Source organism: Catharus ustulatus, chromosome 3, assembly GCF_009819885.2.
Source record: "Catharus ustulatus isolate bCatUst1 chromosome 3, bCatUst1.pri.v2, whole genome shotgun sequence".
In the NCBI taxonomy this organism is placed as follows: domain Eukaryota; kingdom Metazoa; phylum Chordata; class Aves; order Passeriformes; family Turdidae; genus Catharus; species Catharus ustulatus.
This window is the reverse complement of record NC_046223.1, coordinates 113803666-113824435: the sequence shown is the minus strand read 5'-3', so window position 1 is coordinate 113824435 and position 20770 is coordinate 113803666. Positions and strand designations below refer to the sequence as shown.

The following is a 20770-nucleotide window of genomic DNA, read 5'->3' as shown; positions in this document are numbered from 1 at the left end:
GGTTGTGGTGGTGCTTCCCCCTCCCCTTTTCAGGCTGTGATCTGAGAAATGCTCCTGAGGCCTCGGCCTCGCTGAGCAGCTCCTGGCCCAGCTGCTCTTGAGCTCACCAGAGCTGTCAGAACAGCAGCAGTGCCTGCTCCCAGGAACTGCTGCTGCCCGATGACATCCTGGGCGTTTTAGGAGTGGCACTTTTGGGGTTTTTTTTGGCTGAATGACTTCACTTTCTGGTTCTCACACTTCCAAAGAAAGAGTGTGGAACCAAAGTGCAGCCGGGGTGAAACACTGTTATGACTAAAGCCCAGCTCCTTGCTGCTCTATAAATAAAATTGAGGGACCACAATGAGACCCTCTGAGCTCTCCTGGGCCCCAGCAGGCCTCTTGTGGCCGGGACTCTCAAATTTGCTGCACTCAGGGAATCCCTGAAAACAACCAGTCCTGGGCTGATCCCTCCACTCAAGGCTCTACCCTTGGCCTGGTGATGACATATAAAGACATCCAAAGTGAGTATTTTACTGCCTTTGAGGGGAATTTTTCACAGGTACTTTGCACCGACTCTTTCTGTCTTTGTGCATACACATGTGAATATATTGTGACAAATATGAGAGAAATGCTGCTCTCTTAGATGTTTAAGTACCTTAGATATTTAAATTCGACCTGTAAATAAGTTTACTATAAGCTAACAGCCCAATTAAATGCTGTTTAGTGCTATTCCTTTGCTAAACTGTTAAGATGTAAGTTAAGTACTTTTGAGTGCTGTTAAGGTTTGAGACCTTGTTCCATTTTATCTTTGCACTGTCTGTCATTTTATATACAGACATCTAAACACACAGACTCACACAGACACACTCACACACAGACACACTCACACACATATAGTCCTTTGTTCATTTCTGTTCTAATTGATGGAACTTCTTTTCCTGCTTTTTTGTTTACCTTGGTATGCCTTAACTATCTAGTTAGTAGTAGAGTGAATCTGCCCAACAAACTTCATCATGCTCTTGCTTATTATTAAATCTGAATTTTGCTGACACACTTGCCAGTGATTTTTGAAGCAATCTCAAGCACTAATTTGTATCAGGGCTATAGCTGCTTCTTCTGGCTGAAGGGGAGATGTTGATGTTGGGCTGTCTCTGGACACGTGGGTCTAACAGCCCCAACTCCCATTCCTGGCTCAGCTAAAGGGAACAGGTGTCCATCACTTCTTTCACGTCTTTGGGACTTCCAAGAGTGTTGGAGCACTGCTTTGCTTTCAGCAGTGTCCCCAGCCCTTTTTTTGCCTCTGCTGAGGGGAATGCTGTCTCCAGAAGATCTTGGGCTTTAGCACCTCCCTTACCTGAGGGAGCCTCAGATGTTTGCTCTCCAGCACTGGCAGATTATTTTCCTCCTGGGAGAAGAGGAGGTCAAACAAACCTTACCAAGAATGGATGGAAAAGTCACCATTAGCACAAGGCATAGGGAAAGATGTCCCTTTGTGCCCGAGTTGGTGACAGAAGTGAACAAATCAGATTCTGCTCTGTTTGTTCTGGAATTATTTCATGAGAATGGGCACGTTGTTGAGCTTGGGCAGATGCCATGTCCCCACCCAGCTGCTCCTTCATTCTTGCTACACAATAGACCGGGCTGGAAGAGAAGCTGTTACTGCATGGAGAAAACAGACTTGAGTTGAGAGAAATGAATTTAGTTTATTGGCTATTGATAATGGAGGAGCATAATGAGAAACAAACACAATAATACAACCCTTGGCCTTCACCTCTTCATCTTCACTTGTCAAAATTCCCTCTTTCATTCCTTGTTTCTCCACTTCCTCTGCCTCAGTGGCACGGGGCGATGGAGAATGAGGGTTGAGTTCAGTCCATAAAAGTTGTCTCTTCCAGTCCTTCCTCTTCACGCTCTCTTCCCTGCTCAAGTGTGGATCCCATCCATGGGCTGCAGTCCCTCAGCATGGACATTCTGCTCCAACTTGGGGTCTCCACAGGCTGCAGTCTTTCAAGTTGCACCCACCCCACCCAGTGTTACAAGTGTTAATATTGCAATAGACAGAGACACAGTAGAAAGAAATGTAAACCCAAACACAAATAAGCCTGATGCTGTAATCCCAAACCCAAATGACCTGATGCAGCCATTTTTCAATCAGAAATGCCAAAGCTTTTGAGGAAGGTTTGCAGTGCTGTTGCTGCCCCTTTGCATCCATCCCGTGTACCAGGTCTAAATAAATTTGTCATTGACAAGAATTGAACTCAAAGAATTACCTGAATGAATTATCTAAATTACCTAAATGAACTGCTAACAATAATCTAAATCATATTAATTTGATTCAAAGAACTTGAAAGATTTATTCTTAACTTGAGCGGTAAAAAGAGAACTTAAGGATCATCCACCAGGAGATTTCTATTAGAGAGAAATTGACTTGTGTCTTCTAATGAAATATCAGTATTTTGCGTGGGCTCCAATTTTTACTGGAGTCCCTACCTCATGCAAACCTTGCACTTGACACAGGATAGAATCCTTATCAGTGCCTTTTCCATCTTTGGATTGCTGCAAATCAGAATAAGGGTATGAACACCTGGAAAAGCATAGAGAAATACAAAAATAAGAAAAGCCACGTGATTTTCTTTCTTCCTTGCATAAATCAGTGTCAAAATAAAAAATACATAGTTGATGCTGTACATTAGTAAGAAGGAGAGAATCGATTTCATGGCTTTGACATGGGCTTCCATGCTGGGGTTCTTCATGGAGTTTGTCTGCATCTTGCATTTGTGTCTCCAGAGAGAAAAGAGAAGGAAAAGAGCAGAAAAGACGACGGCTGTTAATGAAGTGGAAAATACAAGTCCTATGACAAAAACAATAGGCAGTAAAGGTTCTTCCAGTCTGATAATGTGTTTCAGATAATACCCTTGACTGCTGTAATTGCGATTGTTACACTGTGTTTCATTGGAGATGTGGTAGACAAGAATGCTGAAAATAAATGCCAAAAGCACAGATCCTAACAAGAACCATGGAACAATCTTGTCAATTTTTAGTTTCAGGTAGATGAAGAAGCTGTTCCTGAAATTGGCAATTTTTATACAGTAAAAAAGACAAAGACAAGCTGAGAGCCATATGTTTGAACAATCAAAAAAGCTTTGAAAACCTGCAAGAGATTCAAGTAGGAGAGGAACACAAAAGCAATAGGGATATATTATTAAAAGAAAAGAATATACCCATGAGATGCCTAAATACCAAAACCTGGAGCATCCCAGCAGCAGCAAGATCTTCTCATTAGAGTTCAGAGTTTTCTTTTTAACCCAGTCAATGCAGAGCACACAAACGATGAAAGCATTTATCCACACGCCTGCAAATGCCTCCAGGGTGATGATGACCACAGTTGCGTCCCCATATGTGGTGACATTGGATTGGTGTGGAGAGTGACAAGCTTCCATGGTGGAGCTGGGGAGCAGAGCTGTGCTGGCCAAGGGGGCTGTGGCAGCAGTGCCTGAGGCAGCTCAGTGGCTGCTGTTGCTGGAGTGTCAGGGATGGCAAGAGGAGCTTTATAGAGCTGCTGCTGCTGCTGCTGCTGCTGCTGGTGCTGGGGGGGATTTTGGTGGCGCTGCTGCTGGGAGCAGGGCAGGTGCAGGGATGTAAATGTGCTGGGTATCCCCTTACCCGGGGCCAGTGTCACTCTTGACTATTTGAATGTTGCTTCAGGGGGGTTGTGTTGGGTGACACAAAGAGCAGAGATGTTTTTCTGCAGTGGAGAGTGTTGTGCTTTTGAGACTGATCTCTGTTTGATCAGTGTCAGGCTTCAGCACCTGGGTTCTTCTGTCCTTTGCCCATCTATAACAATTATACAATGCCCTGACTGTGCTCTGGAGAGAACTGGCAGGGTACTCACTGCCTTTTTTAATTTCAGAGTCTGGGAGCTGCAAAGTTCATCCATGATGCAATAAAATGAGTTGATTTTGGTCCTCCACAGGCTGTGAAATCCATGTTACTTTTACCAATGGCATTGACTTAAGAGGAAGTGACGAGCCACTTATTGGGGCATGTGAGGGCAGACACAGTAAGTAAAACTGGAATTTTTTTACAGAGAGAAGGTGGAGCATATGTAAGAAAAATGGTAAAAATTGGGACAAGTCACTGTGCCAAGGTTCCAACCTCATCTGCTGTGAAAGTGAGGGATTTAAAGGATGGTACAATGCTGATTTTTTCACACAGTGAAGTGACCTGAAGTATCCAAATGAATTTAGATCCTGAAATCTGTGAGGTTTTTAACAGGCAATTTCAGTCAAGCTCTGTAGGGCATGGACTGCCCATTCACTTTGGGTTAGTACAGGACCTGTCCCATTTGGCCTTGCATATCAGGACCACAGTAACCAAGGAGATCTCATCTGATGCTCTGGTGGAACCAAGAAAAATGAAAGCCCAACAAAGAGTGCTATGGTTACAGGAAATGAAGCACCAGCATTTTTTCTCTTCAGAATGATGATCGCCATGTTTTCTCTAAGATATAAGTGTCAGCAGTTTGTTATGTGAATATTTATACTACAAACACAAAAGTTCTTTTTTTTTTAAACAACCCTGAGGACTTGGAATGAGAACCAAAGCAGTTTTCCATAACGTGCCAGCACTGGGCAGCCATTCCCATTGACTTCTGACATCTCTCATGTGTCACCTTCCCCAAGCCAGGCACATCCTGCTTCTGTCCCCATGGGCTGGGCAGTGGGGCTGTACTGATGGACACCCTGTCCCCTGCAGTGCCAGCTGAGTGGGGCTGGTGCACAGGGCAGTGACGCTGAGCTGGGTGTCACATTGTCAGGGCAATGCAAGAAGGGATGTGCAGTGTGCTTTGCTGGGGCTCTGGTGTTTTGTGTGTTAGCACATGCAAGGTGCTGGCTTGTGCCTGCTGAGTCTTGTGGCATGTGAGGATGTAAGGGATGATGTTGCACTGGATGGAGGGAATAAGATGGATCCTCAAGGACTTTCCTGATTAAGTGGACAGGACTGTCAGTTTCAAGGATGAGGTTCATGAGCAGCAGCAGGGGAAGAAGGGAGGTGTGGTTGTTCCTTGTGCTTTCCATGCCTTTCCCTGGGAGTTGTGTCCAGAAGAGATGCTTAAGATCTGCCTCTGGGCCTGAGCTGGTGACAGAAGTGACCAGTTCAGGTTGTGCTGTGTTCAGGCTGGAACTATTTCATGTTTCACCAGCTGTTGTGGTGGGTTGACCTTAGGGAGCAGCCAGACATCCACCCAGCTCTTCCTCCTGTCTCACACACATGTAGGGTAGAGGTGAAAGACAGGATGAAAAAGCTCATGGATCAAGAAAAAGGTAGGGAGATCACTCACCAGTTACTGTCAAGGACAAAGCGTATTTGATGAATTTAATCTATTTGCATCTAGAATATAGAGTCAGGTAATGAGGAAAAAATAGAAAACCTGATTAAAATGCCTCTGCCACTCTTTCATGCCAGGGTCCACTTCACTCCTCCATCCTCTGCTCCTCCAACTCCACTCCCACAGCAGCACAGAGGGAACTCGAATAGGGGTTGCAAGCAGCTCTTAACAAGTTGTTTCCTCCATTCCTTCCTCCCCATGCTGTTCCCTGATCCAGAGCAAAGCCTGTTACCTGGGTGTTTTAGTGAGCCAGAGTGCCCTGGGCAAAGCCAATCTCATTCCCAGGTCCAAGCAGGCCAGCAGAGCAGTCCCACAGAGCAGGGAATGCTGTCCTTGCAGGCAGTGGGGCAGAGAGAACACGCAGGGCTGGTGTGGGAAGGGGGCTCTGCACCCCCTGAGCTCCCCAGGGCTGTTCCTGCCTTGCTCTTTGTGCATCAGTGACCACCTCTGGTGAGGGCCAGGGCTCAGCATGTTCACCCAGAGCTATTGGCCACTGCCAGACACTGATACAGCCCATGACAGATCCCACAGCACAGGGCCACCGCAGAAAGCAAGGTAAACCAAAATAGAGATGAACCTGTGGTTTTATTCCGTCAATACAATCTGTTAAAATCAAAATGTTTGTGGCAGTATTGCATTTTTATTATTATATTTTTTGCATCCAGTGTTTGTATCAGTGTTTCATATTTTTCTTTTACATTTACAGTATAGAAATTTGGCAGAAAATAAACCCTCTGCTGGGCCTCAGAGATCAAAGTGTCTGGGTTCAGTTCAGTTTAATTTCAGATTATCGCAAAGTCATCATGTTACTCTTGTCTTGTTCAAATAAGATCATTTACAGAATCTCAGAATCACAAACAATGCATTTTATTGTAAAAATACAAATTTGGAATCTTTGCCATTCATAAACACACTCAATGAATTAGTTCTAAATATATGTAGAAAAAAAAGCCTCCTAAACACAAAAAAAAAATCTGTGTGTAATTAATTAATCATAACTTTACCATCAGTTAGTAGTGCAAAGAGAATTTCAATATGGTACATTCTGACAGAGTTGAAGAGAAAATATTAGCAAAGAGATGTTCCCTGCTTTGGGGAGGGGAGCAAAGCAATCCTGATGTCCTGTCTGCACAGTGGGGTCATATTCTCATCCTCTGCCAGGGAGGATTTCAAATGCCAAATGGATCCTTTTGGGAGAAGCGCAGCTGAGGCTGCACTCCAAATCCCCTCTTGCTGCCATGGTAAATGGTGGTGGGCAGGCAGCTGATGTGGAAATGAGGGACACCAAGGGTTCTGATTGCAAAGGCTGTGGGTCTTGGGCAGGGGCTGAACACTTCATTAGCATCACTGCCTCTTGCACTGGGCTCAGGCAGAGCTAAAGGGCCTCTGCCTGATCATCCATCAGCCCACCAGCAGACTCTCATGCCCCCATTAATCCCTTCACCACACAGGGGGTTAGGCATCCTTCCTAAAATCAGGGCTAAATGACTTTGTTAATAACAAAAATGTGTCTCCAAGATGTAGCTAAATCTCAATACAACAATTATACTGTTAACTCACAATCATTTAATTCAGTAAATAATTTAGATATTGAAGAGTGAACATAAGTATCATCTACAGTGCCTGAAGAGCTGGATTAGAAATTAACTTCCTTGTTTTCTACATTGAAAAATCACAAATTTGTATGGATTCCAGCTTTTCTCACAGTTCCTACTTGATGCAAAACTCACACTTCACGCAGGAGAGAATCTTTAGCAGTGCCTTTTCCAACTTGGGGTTGCTGAAAATCAGAACAACTGAATGAACACCTGGAAAAGCATGCAAGCAAATAGACAGCAGAAGAGGGATGATATTTTCATTCTTCATTATGTAAATTATTGTTAAAGTAAAACATACAAAGTTCATGCTGTAAATCACTAAGAAGGCGAGAATAGATTTCATGGCTCTGATGTGAGCTTCCATGCTGAGATCCTTCATGGAGTTTGTCTGCATCTTGCGTTTGTGACTCCAGAGAGAAAAGAGAAGGAAAACAGCAGATAACATGACTGCCATGAATGAGGCAGCATATCCAAAGCAAGTGAGAAAAAAATAAGTGAAAAAATATTTATCCATTCTGATATTTGCATCCCAAAATTTTCCAGGGCAGGTGATATTGAGTTTGTTATTCTGCATAATTTCATTGATGTTGTTCTTCTGCATAGTATCAGTGATGTCATAGGCAACGATGCCCATTGCGAAGGCTAAAACCCCAGACCCCAACAAGAACCATGGCACCATCTTGTCAATTTTTGCTTTCAGATAGGTGAAGAACCTATTCCTGAAATTGGCAATTTTGATGCAATAAAAAGCACAAAGACAGGCTGAAATCCATAAGTTTGAATAATTAAAAAAGTTTTGAAAAGAAGTAATTAGTTGAAGTTCGGTGTGAAGATGAATGTAGTTTGGATAAATTATATAGAGGAAACTGTATACCCATGAGAAGCAGTAAAAGTAAATCCTGGAGCATCCCAGCAGCAGCAAGATCTTCTCATTAGAGTTCAGGGTTTTCTTTTTGACCCAGCCAATGCAGAGCACACAAACGATGAAAGCATTTATCCACACGCCAGCAAATGCCTCCAGGGTGATGATGGCCAAAGCTGTGGCCCCGTATGAAGTGACATTGGATTGGTGTGGAGAGTGACAAGCTTCCATGGTGGAGCTGGGGAGCAGAGCTGTGCTGGCCAAGGGGGCTGTGGCAGCAGTGCCTGAGGCAGCTCAGTGGCTGCTGCTGCTGGAGTGTCAGGGATGGCAAGAGGAGCTTTATAGAGCTGCTGCTGCTGCTGCTGCTGCTGCTGCTGCTGCTGCTGCTGCTGCTGCTGGGGGAGATTTTGGTGGCGCTGCTGCTGGGAGCAGGGCAGGTGCAGGGATGTAAATGTGCTGGGTATCCCCTTACCCGGGGCCAGTGTCACTCCTGACTATTTGAATGTTGCTTCAGGGGGGCTGAGTTGGGTGACACAAAGAGCAGAGATGTTTTTCTGCAGTGGGGAGTGTTGTGCTTTTGAGACTGATCTCTTTTTGATCAGTGTCAGGCTTCAGCACCTGGGTGCCTGTGTCCCTTTGTCACCTCCAATGATCCATTTAGCTTTGGATACACTAATTGAAAAAAGGATTTCTTTTGCTAATTTTTGATGATGATGATGGGCAGAGCATTTCCTTGAGAGAATTTTTATTTCTTGATATTCCTGTTCTCTGCTTTATGATTTGATGTGATTTTTCGCTGGTTTTGTGACAGAAAACATGGTTTAGAATTTTCAGAGTTTGTTTACTGCTTTCTTTCTTTTCTCTCCATATGCTGGTGAGAGAAATGGAATTTACTTCTCTTACAACAATTGTGAAGGTGTGATGTCTGTGCTCGGTCAGTACTTGTACAGAAACATTAAATGAATATTTCTTGTGTTTTCACAATGGTCATCCCCAGTTCAGTGCCCCCCTTCAACTCTCCAAACCACACTGCCGCTCTCTTTCATTCCTCTTTTTCCCACCTTCCTTCTCCTCTTTGGAGAGGAGAATTCAAGGTAAAAATGGAAAAAAAAAATGGTTTAAGATAAGGACAATTTAGTGAGAAAAACAATGCAATAATGAAATTAACAGTAACAGTAAGTGTACTGATGCCAGAGGACATAAGAGATTATTATCATGGAAATAACACCTCAGTAATAGACAATATCAGAAGGAACCCCTTCTCCCCTCAAGGGAAGCCCTTTCCCTTGCCCCTGGTCAATGAGATCATAGAGAATAACCCCTGAGCACTGGCCCTGCCCTCTCCTGGCTACTGCAGAAATTAACCCTGTCCTGGTCAGAACCAGGACAAAATGTTACAATAACAGGACCACACCGTGGCTATGGCTTGGAATCAGCTCTGTGTGGAGAATCTGGTCCCTCAAAACAAATAAAGACTTGTAGAAATCAGAGTCTCCAATGCTGGGTTTTCAGATCAAGAAGATATGGATCAGGTCCTTGAAAGACAGGAGTCTGCTTTTTGTTCAAATCCATCCCCTGTGGCCCCACTCAAGAAGGGGAAGGATTCTCCAGGAAGTTGTATCTACCATCTTATGTGGATTTTTGGATGCCCTTGTGCATCTCAAAATGCATCAGACCTCTGCTATTTTGCATATGGAGAACCACAGACCTGTACTGGGATCTGAGAAACATCACACTCACAGTGCATTGCTTCATCTGAACTTGATTTTGGATTAACACCTTCCGTATCCAGAATCTTTGTTTTCCTTCTTTATTACAGGAAATCCCAGATGATGAGCCTTGGTTAGCTAACCTGTTAGGCTTTTAGTTGCCCAGTTTCTTCTGAGCAAATCCATTCCATCCATACCTGGCCTTCAATGCCCCGAAGGCCACATTTGTTCCAGGATACGATCCTGGAAAAGAAAAGGCAATCTCCTCAGGGCAGGTGTTATGCTTGATATGGAAATATTAATTCAACTCCAAATCCTTTGTGGCTACAGAAGGTGGATTGGCATGTCATAAAGTGGCTTTCCTTATTTGTTTACTGTTTCTGGGCAGTTGCTGTTTAAGGAGAGTTGGACAGTTTGGTGAGAGGGCCTGGTGGATTGTGTGGTCTTTGGACAAAGAGATATTGGAATGGTTGAGAGGTTGCTCTGGCCTAAATGGTTGTATCTCTGAATTCAGAAGCAGGAAGGAAGCATTTTGTAGGTGAGATGAGAATTGCACAGTTGGCACTGGGAATGAGGTACAACGACCCTCTGAGCCTGAACTGGTGAAATCAATGACCAGTTCAGGTTCTGCTCTGTTCACGCTGGTGTGAAGGAAACTTTCCTGTTTCAGCACCCAGGAGGCCCTCTGAGAGTCACACCCTGCCACCAGAGACTGTCCCTGCTGGGACCAAAGCCCCTTCAGAGTGGGCAGCTGCCCCACTGCACTGCCTGCACACACCACAGGCAGAGCCAGACCAGGTTTCCTCCCCAGCTTGGCACCAGGTTTCCCATAGTAGAGTCTCAGGCCTCTGGATCTTTAAAGCACTTTCATCATGGCGCAGTAACACAGCAGCAGCCCATGCTGGGTGCCTCTGAGGAAATAAGCCAAACATTTGGATCCCTGGAATTTGGTGTCCTTCCAGTTCATGCCCATGATGATTGGAGTGTATTAAGTGTCCAGTCACCTTGCTGGTGCCACAGGTCCCTGTGGTCTTTGCTGTGCAAGGCTTGGCACCATGCTTGGGGCTGCCCGCACTTCCCCACATACTGCAGCTCACATGGACGCTGCTCCCTGAGCTGTGTGCTCTGAATGTTTTCCTTCACACTGGAACTATTTCACATTTGCAGCCCCTGTCATGGTGAGTTGTCCTTGGGCAGCTCTCAGAGCCCCACTCAGTCACTCCTTCACTCTCACTCTGGAACAGGGCAGCGTGGCAAATAAGATGGATCTGCTCACAAGTCAAGATAAGGACAGAGAAATCCCTCACCAATTATTCTCACAGATGAAACAGACTCGACACAGGGAAAATCAGTTTAATTTATTGCCTATTGAAAACAGAGAAGGATGATGTAGAATATGCACAGAACTAGAATTTTTTATCCTCATGCCCAAGCAATCTCAATTTAACTCCTTCTGACATTCTCAACCACCTCCTCTCCTCAGCAGCACAGGAGGTCCAGGAATGGGGGTTGTGGTCAGTTCCTAACAAGTTGTCTCCAGCACTCTTGCCCTGCTCCAGCACAGCTGAGTGCCATGGCTTGCAGTCCTTCAGGACCTGTCTTTTCCCACAGGAGCCACAACAGTTGGTGATGAGATGAGCAGTGTCCTGTGTTGGGTCCCTTGGAGTGCCTGGAACTGGCTTTTCCCAGCATGGGGCAACCTTGACCTTGCCCTGCTGTGACCCCACAGACCCTCAGCTGCAGCACCTGGCCCAGGCACCCCATGTATCTGCTCATCAGTCATTGTGAGATGAAATTGTGACATTATTGCACGCTGCACCGTGCACAAAACCCACGTTCCTGGGGAATTGAACTGAGCCAGAGTGCCCTGGGCAAAGCCAATCTCATGCCCAGGTCCAAGCAGGCCAGCAGAGCAGTCCCACAGAGCAGGGAATGCTGTCCTTGCAGGCAGTGGGGCAGAGAGGACACGCAGGGCTGGCGTGGGAAGGGGGCTCTGCACCCCCTGAGCTCCCCAGGGCTGTTCCTGCCTCGCTCTTTGTGCATCAGTGACCACCTCTGGTGAGGGCCAGGGCTCAGCATGTTCACCCAGAGCTATTGGCCACTGCCAGACACTGATACAGCCCATGACAGATCCCACAGCACAGGGCCACAGCAGACAGAAAGGCAAACCAAAATAGAGATCAACCTGTGGTTTCATTCAGTCAATTCAATGAGTGAAAATCAAAATGTTTCTGGCAGCTTTGCAGTGTTGTTATTATATTTTTTGCATCTAGTTTGTGTATCAGTGTTTCATATATTTGTGTTACATTTGCAGAATAGAACTTTGGCCGAAAATAAACCCTCTGCTGAGCCTCAGAGATCAAAGTGTCTGGCTGCAACTCAGTTTGATTTCAGATTATCGTAAATGCATCATGTACCTCTTGTCTTGTTCAAATAAGATATTTTACAGAATCTCAGAATCACAAACAATGCATTTTATTGTAGAAATACAAATTTGGAATCATTACCATTCATAAACACACTCAATGGATTAGATCTAAATATGTGTAAACAAAAATCCTCCTAAACAAAAAAATCTGTGAGTAATTGTTTAAGATAATTTTTACCTTCAGTTCAGTCTATAAACAGAATATCACAAGAGTACATTCTGACAGAGTTGCAGAGAAAATGTTAACAAAGAGATGTTCCCTGCTTTGGGGAGGGGAGCAAAGCAATCCTGATGTCCTGTCTGCACAGTGGGGTCATATTCTCATCCTCTGCCAGGGAGGATTTCAAATGCCAAATGGATCCTTTTGGGAGAAGTGCAGCTGAGGCTGCACTCCAAATCCCCTCTTGCTGCCATGGTAAATGGTGGTGGGCAGGCAGCTGATGTGGAAATGAGGGACACCAAGGGTTCTGATTGCAAAGGCTGTGGGTCTTGGGCAGGGTCTGAACACTTCATTAGCATCACTGCCTCTTCCACTGGGCTCAGGCAGAGCTAAAGGGCCTCTGCCTGATCATCCATCAGCCCACCAGCAGACTCTCATGCCCCCATTAATCCCTTCACCACACAGGGGTTTAGGCATCCTTCCTAAAATCAGGGCTAAATGACTTTGTTAATAACAGAAATTTGTCTCCAAGATGTAGCTAAATCTAAATATAATTATAATAATGTATTTAACTCACAATCATTTAACTCAGTAGATATGAACGACATTTTCTTAGATGTAGAAGAGTGAACATCAGTATCATCTACATTACCTGGAGAGCTGGATTAGGAATTAAATTAGTTGTTTTCTACAATGAAAAATCAACAATTTGCATGGGTTCCAGATTTTCTCACAGTTCCTACTTGATGCAAAACTCACACTTCACACAGGAGAGAATCTTTAGCAGTGCCTTTTCCAGCTGGGGATTGCTGAAAATCAGAATAAGGGAATGAACACCTTGAAAAGCAAACAGATAGATGTAGATAAGAAGTGTCATTATATTTTCATTCTTCATGACATAAAATAATGTCAAAACCAAACATAGAAAGTTGATGCTGTACATGACTAAGAAGGAGAGAATAGATTTCATGGCTCTGATGTGGGCTTCCACGCTGAGGTCCTTCATGGAGTTTGTCTGCATCTTTTGTTTGTGTTTCCAGAGAGAGAAGAGAAGGAAAACAGCAGAAAAGATGACTGCCATGAATGAAACGGCATATCCAAACCCAGCAAGGAAAAATGAAATAAAAAAGCGATTTTCCTTTCTGATAGTTGCTTTCCAAAAATTTTCAAGGCAGGTGGCAGTGAGGTTGTTACTGTGCTGAAATTCATTGATGTCATACGTAACAATGCCCATAAGGAAGGCTAAAATCCCAGACCCCAACAAGAGCCAGGGCACCATCCTGTCAATTTTTGCTTTCAGGTAGATGAAGAAGCTGTTCCTGAAATTGGCAATTTTTATGCAATAAAAAACACAAAGGCAAGCTGAAGCCCACAAGTTTAAATAATTAAAAAACCTGGCAAATGATGGAAGCAGTTGAAGTTCAGTGTGTACATTAATGTTGTTGAGATAAATTATTGGTAGGAACTTGCGTATCCATGCAAAGCCCAAACAGGAAATTCTGCAGCATCCCAGCACCAACAAGATCTTCTCATTAGAGTTCAGGGTTTTCTTTTTGACCCAGTCAATGCAGAGCACACAAACGATGAAAGCATTTATCCACACGCCAGCAAATGCCTCCAGGGTGATGATGGCCAAAGCTGTGGTCCCGTATGAAGTGACATTGGATTGGTGTGGAGAGTGACAAGCTTCCATGGTGGAGCTGGGGAGCAGAGCTGTGCTGGCCAAGGGGGCTGTGGCAGCAGTGCCTGAGGCAGCTCAGTGGCTGCTGCTGCTGGAGTGTCAGGGATGGCAAGAGGAGCTTTATAGAGCTGCTGATGCTGCTGCTGCTGCTGGTGCTGCTGCTGGTGCTGGGGGGGATTTTGGTGCCGCTGCTGCTGGGAGCAGGGCAGGTGCAGGGATGTAAATGTGCTGGGTATCCCCTTACCCGGGGCCAGTGTCACTCTTGACTATTTGAATGCAGCTTCAGAGGGGCTGTGTTGGGTGACACAAAGAGCAGAGATGTTTTTGTGCAGTGGAGAGTGTTGTGCTTTTGAGACTGATCTCTGTTTGATCAGTGTCAGGCTTCAGCACCTGGGTGCTTGTGTCCCTTTGTCACCTACAATGAACAAGTTAATTTTGGATATACTAATTAAAAGTAATATTTCTTTTGCTAATTTTTGATGTTGGTCTTGGGCAGAGCATTGCCTTGTCAGAATTTGAATTTCCTGATATTCCTGTTGTCTGCTTTATGTTGTGATGTGATTTTCCTCTGATTTTGCTGACAGAATTGAGAACATTGTTCTGAATTTTCATTTTTTTTCTTCTACTTTCTGTCTTCTTCTCTCCATATCTTTGTGAGAAAAATGGAAATAATTTCTACTACCACTGTTCTGAAGATGAAGTGTCTGTGCTTGTACAGCAGCCTGAAATGAAAACGTAACTCCAGCAGGACCATACTGAGCCTGGGTTAGGCCTCAGCTCAGTGTGAGGAATCTGGTGCCTTTAAAAATAACAACAGTACAAAATCATGTTCCCAAATGCTGGGTTTGCAAGTCAGGAGGATATGGATCAGGTACTTGAAATACACATCTGCTCCTGCTTCTTATCAATCACCTCCTGCATCTCAAGAAGGACAAGATTGTATCCAGTGTGCATATTTCAGATGTGCTTGTGCCACTCAGGTGGCAGCAGACCCTTTATGGAGATTGATGCATCAGGATGGGCACACAGCTCTATTGGGATCTGAATGACAGTGCACACAGACTGGATTGTTTCCATCAGAGCTTGATAAAGGCCAAACTCGTTCTCTCTTCATCGTCTATTTCCTTCTCCTTTTATGACATGGGGAGTCCTAAATGGTACATAAATTTGACATGGTGCAGCAGCCCTTCGGTGTGAAACTGCTGGCTTTGCTCCCTCTTCTCAGCTGGAAGAGCATTGCACTGGTGGGACGGAGCTATTGTATTAAAAAAAAATAAAGACACATTTTTCCTGGTACTGGATGGAATTTCTGACAGAGATTCCAGAACCCTGAGTGCCTACAAATTCAGAGTCCTGCAGGAAGAGGAGTTTGCCTTCTCTTGGGCAAGATCTACACCTGGAATGTCCATGTCTGGATCCAGGCAGTGCTGGGGCCAGGGGGGTCCCTGTGAGGGGAGGTTGGGGCTGCCCCACGCTGGACACACTGCGGAGTTTTCTCAAGTGGTGCTGGCAGCAGGGCTTTGAGCAGGGCAAGACAAATCCTCTGACCCTGTAGAAGGGCCCCTGTGAGTGCAGCTGTGCCTGTGCTGGACTGTGCTGTTCAGGTGGAGAGCAGCAACTGGCACAGCACAGTCCCAGTGAGAAGAATGGCCTGAGACCAGAAAGATGAGGACAGGAACTCCAGAAAGAAGACCTTGAGATAAACCCACCCCTGCTTTTGGGAGAACAGCACAAGCTCTGCTCAGAAGGAAAATGGAACATGAAGGTGGAAGCAACAGTGTGTAGTGTCTCTTTGGTAGCCTCTGGTGGTGCCTTTGTCTTGTTTTGGTAGTGAGGTTGTGGTGGTGCTTCCCCCTCCCCTTTTCAGGCTGTGATCTGAGAAATGCTCCTGAGGCCTCGGCCTCGCTGAGCAGCTCCTGGCCCAGCTGCTCTTGAGCTCACCAGAGCTGTCAGAACAGCAGCAGTGCCTGCTCCCAGGAACTGCTGCTGCCCGATGACATCCTGGGCGTTTTAGGAGCGGCCCTTTTTGGGTTTTCTTTGCCTGAATGGCTTCACTTTCTGGTTCTCACACTTTCAAAGAAAGAGTGTGGAACCGAAGTGCAGCCAGGGTGAAACACTGTTATGACTAAAGCCCAGCTCCTTGCAGCGCTATAAATAAAATTGAGGGACCACAATGAGACCCTCTGAGCTCTCCTGGGCCCCAGCAGGCCTCTCATGGCCGGGACTCTCCAGTTTGCTGCACTCAGGGAATCCCTGAAAATCAACCAGTCCTGAGCTGATCCCTCCACTCAAGGCTCTACCCTTGGCCTGGTGATGACATGTAAAGACATCCAAAGTGAGTATTTTACTGCCTTTGAGGGGAATTTTTCACAGGTACTTTGCACCGACTCTTTCTGTCTTTGTGCCTACACATGTGAATATATTGTGACAAATATGAGAGAAATGCTGCTCTCTTAGATGTTTAAGTACCTTAGATATTTAAATTCGACCTGTAAATAAGTTTACTATAAGCTAACAGCCAAATTAAATGCTGTTTAGTGCTATTCCTTTCCTAATCTGTTAAGATGTAAGTTAAGTACTTTTGAGTGCTGTTAAGCTTTGAGGCCATGTTCCATTTTATCCTTGCACTTTCTGTCATTTTACACACACACATCTAAACACACAGACATACAAAGACACACTCACACACAGATATTCCTTGGTTCATTTCTGTTTTGATTGATGGAACATTTTTCCTGGTTTTTTGTTTACCTTGGTGTGCCTTAACTATCTAGTTAGTAGTAGAGTGAATCTGCCCAACAAACTTCATCATGCTCTTGCTTATTATTAAATCTGAATTTTACTGACACACTTGCCAGTGATTTTTGAAGCAATCTCAAACACTAATTTGTATCAGGGCTATAGCTGCTTCTTCTGGCTGAAGGGGAGATGTTGATGTTGGGCTGTCTCTGGACACGTGGGTCTAACAGGCCCCAAATCCCATTCCTGGCCCAGCTAAAGGGACCAGGTGTCCATCACTTCTTTCATGTCTCTGTGACTTACAAGAGTGTTGGAACACTGCCTTGCTTTCAGCAGGGTCCCCAACCCCTTTTTTGCCTCTGCTGAGGGGAATGCTGTCTCCATAAGATCTTGGGCTTTAGCACCTCCCTCACCTGAGGGAGCCTCAGATGTTTGCTCTCCAGCACTGGCAGATTATTTTCCTCCTGGGAGAAGAGGAGGCCAAACAAACCTTGCCAAGAATGGATGGAAAATTCACCATTAGCACCAGGCATAGGGTAAGATGTCCCTCTGTGCCCAAGCTGGTGACAGAAGTGAACAAATCAGATTCTGCTCTGTTTGTTCTGGAATTATTTCATGAGAATGGGCACGTTGTTGAGCTTGGGCAGGTGCCATGTCCCCACCCAGCTGCTCCTTCATTCTTGCTACACAATAGGCCGGGGTGGAAGAGAAGCTGTTACTGCATGGAGAAAAAAGACTTGAGTTGAGAAAAATGAATTTGGTTTATTGGCTATTGATAATGCAGAAGCATAATGAGGAACAAACACAAAATTACAACCTTTTGCCTTCACCTCTTCATCTTCACATGTCAAAATTCCCTCTTTCATTCCTTGTTTCTCCACTTCCTCTGCCTCAGTGGCACGGGGCGATGGGGAATGAGGGTTGTGGTCAGTCCATACAAGTTGTCTCTTCCAGTCCTTCCTCTTCACGCTCTCTTCCCTGCTCAAGTGTGGATCCCATCCATGGGCTGCAGTCCCTCAGCATGGACAGTCTGCTCCTACATGGGGTCTCCATAGGCTGCAGTCTTTCAAGTTGCACCCACCCCACCCAGTGTTACAAGTGTTAATATTGCAAAAGACAGAGACATAGTAGAAAGAAATGTAAACCCAAACACAAATAAACCTGGTGCTGTAATCCCAAACCCAAATGACCTGATGCAGCCATTTTTCAAACAGCAAATGCCAAAGCTTTTGAGGAAGGTTTGCAGTGCTGTTACTGCCCCTTGACATCCCTCCCATGTATCAGGTCTAAATGAATTTGTCATTGACAAGAATTGAACTCAAAGAATTACCTGAATGAATTATCTAAATTACCTAAATGAACTGCTAACAATAATCTAAGTCATATTAATTTGATTCAAAGAACTTGAAAGATTTATTCTTAACTTGAGCGGTAAAAAGAGAACTTAAGGATCATCTACCAGGAGATTTCTATTAGAGAGAAATTGACTTGTGTCTTCTAATGAAATATTAATATTTTGCATGGTCTCCAGTTTTTACTGGAGTCCCTACCTCATGCAAAACTTGCACTTGACACAGGATAGAATTCTTATCAGTGCCTTTTCCACCTTTGGATTGCTGCAAATCAGAATAAGGGTATGAACACCTGGAAAAGCATAGAGAAATACAAAAATAAGAAAAGCCACATGATTTTCTTTCTTCCTTGCATAAATCAGTGTCAAAATAAAAAATACAAAGTTGATGCTGTACATTAGTAAGAAGGAGAGAATAGATTTCATGGCTTTGACATGGGCTTCCATGCTGGGGTTCTTCATGGAGTTTGTCTGCATCTTGCATTTGTGTCTCCATAGAGAAAAGAGAAGGAAAAGAGCAGAAAAGACGACTGCTGTTAATGAAGTGGAAAATCCTATGACAAAAACAATAGGCAGTAAATGTTCTTCCAGTCTGATAATGTGTTTCAGATAATACCCTTGACTGCTGTAATTGCGATTGTTACACTGTGTTTCATTGGAGATGTGGTAGACAAGAATGCTGAAAATAAATGCCAAAAGCACAGATCCTAACAAGAGCCATGGAACAATCTTGTCAATTTTTAGTTTCAGGTAGATGAAGAAGCTGTTCCTGAAAATGGCAATTTTTATACAGTAAAAAACACAAAGACAAGCTGAGAGCCATATGTTTGAGCAATCAAAAAAGCTTTGAAAACCTGCAAGAGATTCAAGTAGGAGAGGAACACAAAAGCAATAGGGATATATTATTAAAAGAAAAGAATATAGCCATGAGATGCCTAAATACCAAAACCTGGAGCATCCCAGCAGCAGCAAGATCTTCTCATTAGAGTTCAGAGTTTTCTTTTTAACCCAGTCAATGCAGAGCACACAAACGATGAAAGCATTTATCCACATGCCAGCAAATGCCTCCAGGGTGATGATGGCCACAGTTGCGTCCCCATATGTGGTGACATTGGATTGGTGTGGAGAGTGACAAGCTTCCATGGTGGAGCTGGGGAGCAGAGCTGTGCTGGCCAAGGGGGCTGTGGCAGCAGTGCCTGAGGCAGCTCAGTGGCTGCTGTTGCTGGAGTGTCAGGGATGGCAAGAGGAGCTTTATAGAGCTGCTACTGCTGCTGCTGCTGCTGCTGCTGCTGGGGGGGATTTTGGTGGCGCTGCTGCTGGGAGCAGGGCAGGTGCAGGGATGTAAATGTGCTGGGTATCCCCTTACCCGGGGCCAGTGTCACTCTTGACTATTTGAATGTTGCTTCAGGGGGGCTGTGTTGGGTGACACAAACAGCAGAGATGTTTTTCTGCAGTGGGGAGTGTTGTGCTTTTGAGACTGATCTCTGTTTGATCAGTGTCAGGCTTCAGCACCTGGGTTCTTCTGTCCTTTGCCCATCTCTAACAGTTATCCAAAGCCCTGACTGTGCTCTGGAGAGAACTGTCAGGGTACTCACTGCCTTTTTTCATTTTAGAGTCTAGGAGCTGCAAAGTTCATCCATGATGCAAGAAAATTAGTTGATTTTGGTCCTCCACAGGCTGTGAAATCCATGTTACTTTTACCAATGGCATTGCCTTAAGAGGAAGTGACGGGCCACTTATTGGGGCATGTGAGGGCAGACACAGAAAGTAAAACTGGAATTTATTTACAGAGAGAAGGTGGAGCATATGGAAGAAAAAGGGTAAAAATTGGGACAAGTCACTGTGCCAAGGTTCCAACCTAATCTGCTGTGAAAGTGAGGGATTTAAAGGATGGTACAATGCTGATTTTTTCACACACTGAAGTGACCTGAAGTATCCAAATGAATTTAGATCCTGAAATCTGTGAGGTTTTTAACAGGCAATTTCAGTCAAGCTCTGTAGGGCATGGACTGCCCATTCACTTTGGGTTAGTACAGGACCTGTCCCATTTGGCCTTGCACATCAGGACCACAGTAACCAAGGAGATCTCATCTGATGCTCTGGTGGAACCATTCAAAATGCAAACCCAACAAAGAGTGCTATGGTTACAGGGAATGAATCTCCAGCATTTTCTCTCTTCATAATGTTTATCGCCATGTTTTCTCTGAGATATAAGTGTCAGCAGTTTGTTATGTGAATATTTATACTACAAACACAAAAGTTCTTTTTTTTTTTAAACAGCCCTGAGGACTTGGAATGAGACCCAAAGCAGTTTTCCATAACGTGCCAGCACTGGGCAGCCATTCCCATTGACTTCTGACATCTCTCATGTGTCACCTTCCCCAAGCCAGGCACATCCTGCATCTGTCCCCATGGGCTGGGCAGTGGGGCTGTGCTGATGGACACCCTGTCCCCTGCAGTGCCAGCTGAGTGGGGCTGGTGCACAGGGCAGTGACGCTGAGCTGGGTGTCACATTGTCAGGGACTTGACAGCAATGCAAGAAGGGATGTGCAGTGTGCTTTGCTGGGGCTCTGGTGTTTTGTGTGGTAGCACATGCAAGGTGCTGGCTTGTGCCTGCTGAGTCTTGTGGCATGTGAGGATGTAAGGGATGATGTTGCGCTGTATGGAGGGAATAAGATGGACTTTCCTGATTAAGTGGACAGGGCTGTCAGTTTCAAGGATGAGGTTCATGAGCAGTAGCAGGTGAAGAAGGGAGGTGTGGTTGTTCCTTGTGCTTTCCATGCCTTTCCCTGGGAGTTGTGTCCAGAAGAGATGCTTAAGATCTGCCTCTGGGCCTGAGCTGGTGACAGAAGTGACCAGTTCAGGTTGTGCTGT

The 20770-nt window shown here is 44.9% G+C and overlaps 4 protein-coding genes across 4 annotated transcripts; all 4 read right to left on the bottom strand.

Annotated features, from left to right (window-relative positions):
* Positions 1-2452: 2452 nt before the first annotated feature.
* Positions 2453-3856, bottom strand: LOC116994057 (taste receptor type 2 member 9-like). The gene has a single exon (XM_033055456.1). It carries the CDS (start codon positions 3417-3419, stop codon positions 2466-2468), a length of 954 nt encoding a protein of 317 aa, XP_032911347.1. The 5' UTR covers positions 3420-3856; the 3' UTR covers positions 2453-2465.
* Positions 3857-7078: 3222 nt separating this feature from the next.
* LOC116994051 (taste receptor type 2 member 7-like) lies at positions 7079-8199 on the bottom strand. Its single transcript, XM_033055449.1, has one exon. It carries the CDS (start codon positions 8057-8059, stop codon positions 7079-7081), a length of 981 nt encoding a protein of 326 aa, XP_032911340.1. The 5' UTR covers positions 8060-8199.
* Positions 8200-12841: 4642 nt separating this feature from the next.
* On the bottom strand, positions 12842-14077 carry LOC116994058 (taste receptor type 2 member 9-like). The gene has a single exon (XM_033055457.1). It carries the CDS (start codon positions 13816-13818, stop codon positions 12865-12867), a length of 954 nt encoding a protein of 317 aa, XP_032911348.1. The 5' UTR covers positions 13819-14077; the 3' UTR covers positions 12842-12864.
* A 4014-nt stretch (positions 14078-18091) lies between these two features.
* LOC116994059 (taste receptor type 2 member 9-like) lies at positions 18092-19410 on the bottom strand. The gene has a single exon (XM_033055458.1). The coding sequence runs from the start codon at positions 19037-19039 to the stop codon at positions 18092-18094; it is 948 nt and encodes a 315-aa protein (XP_032911349.1). The 5' UTR covers positions 19040-19410.
* Positions 19411-20770: the final 1360 nt, after the last annotated feature.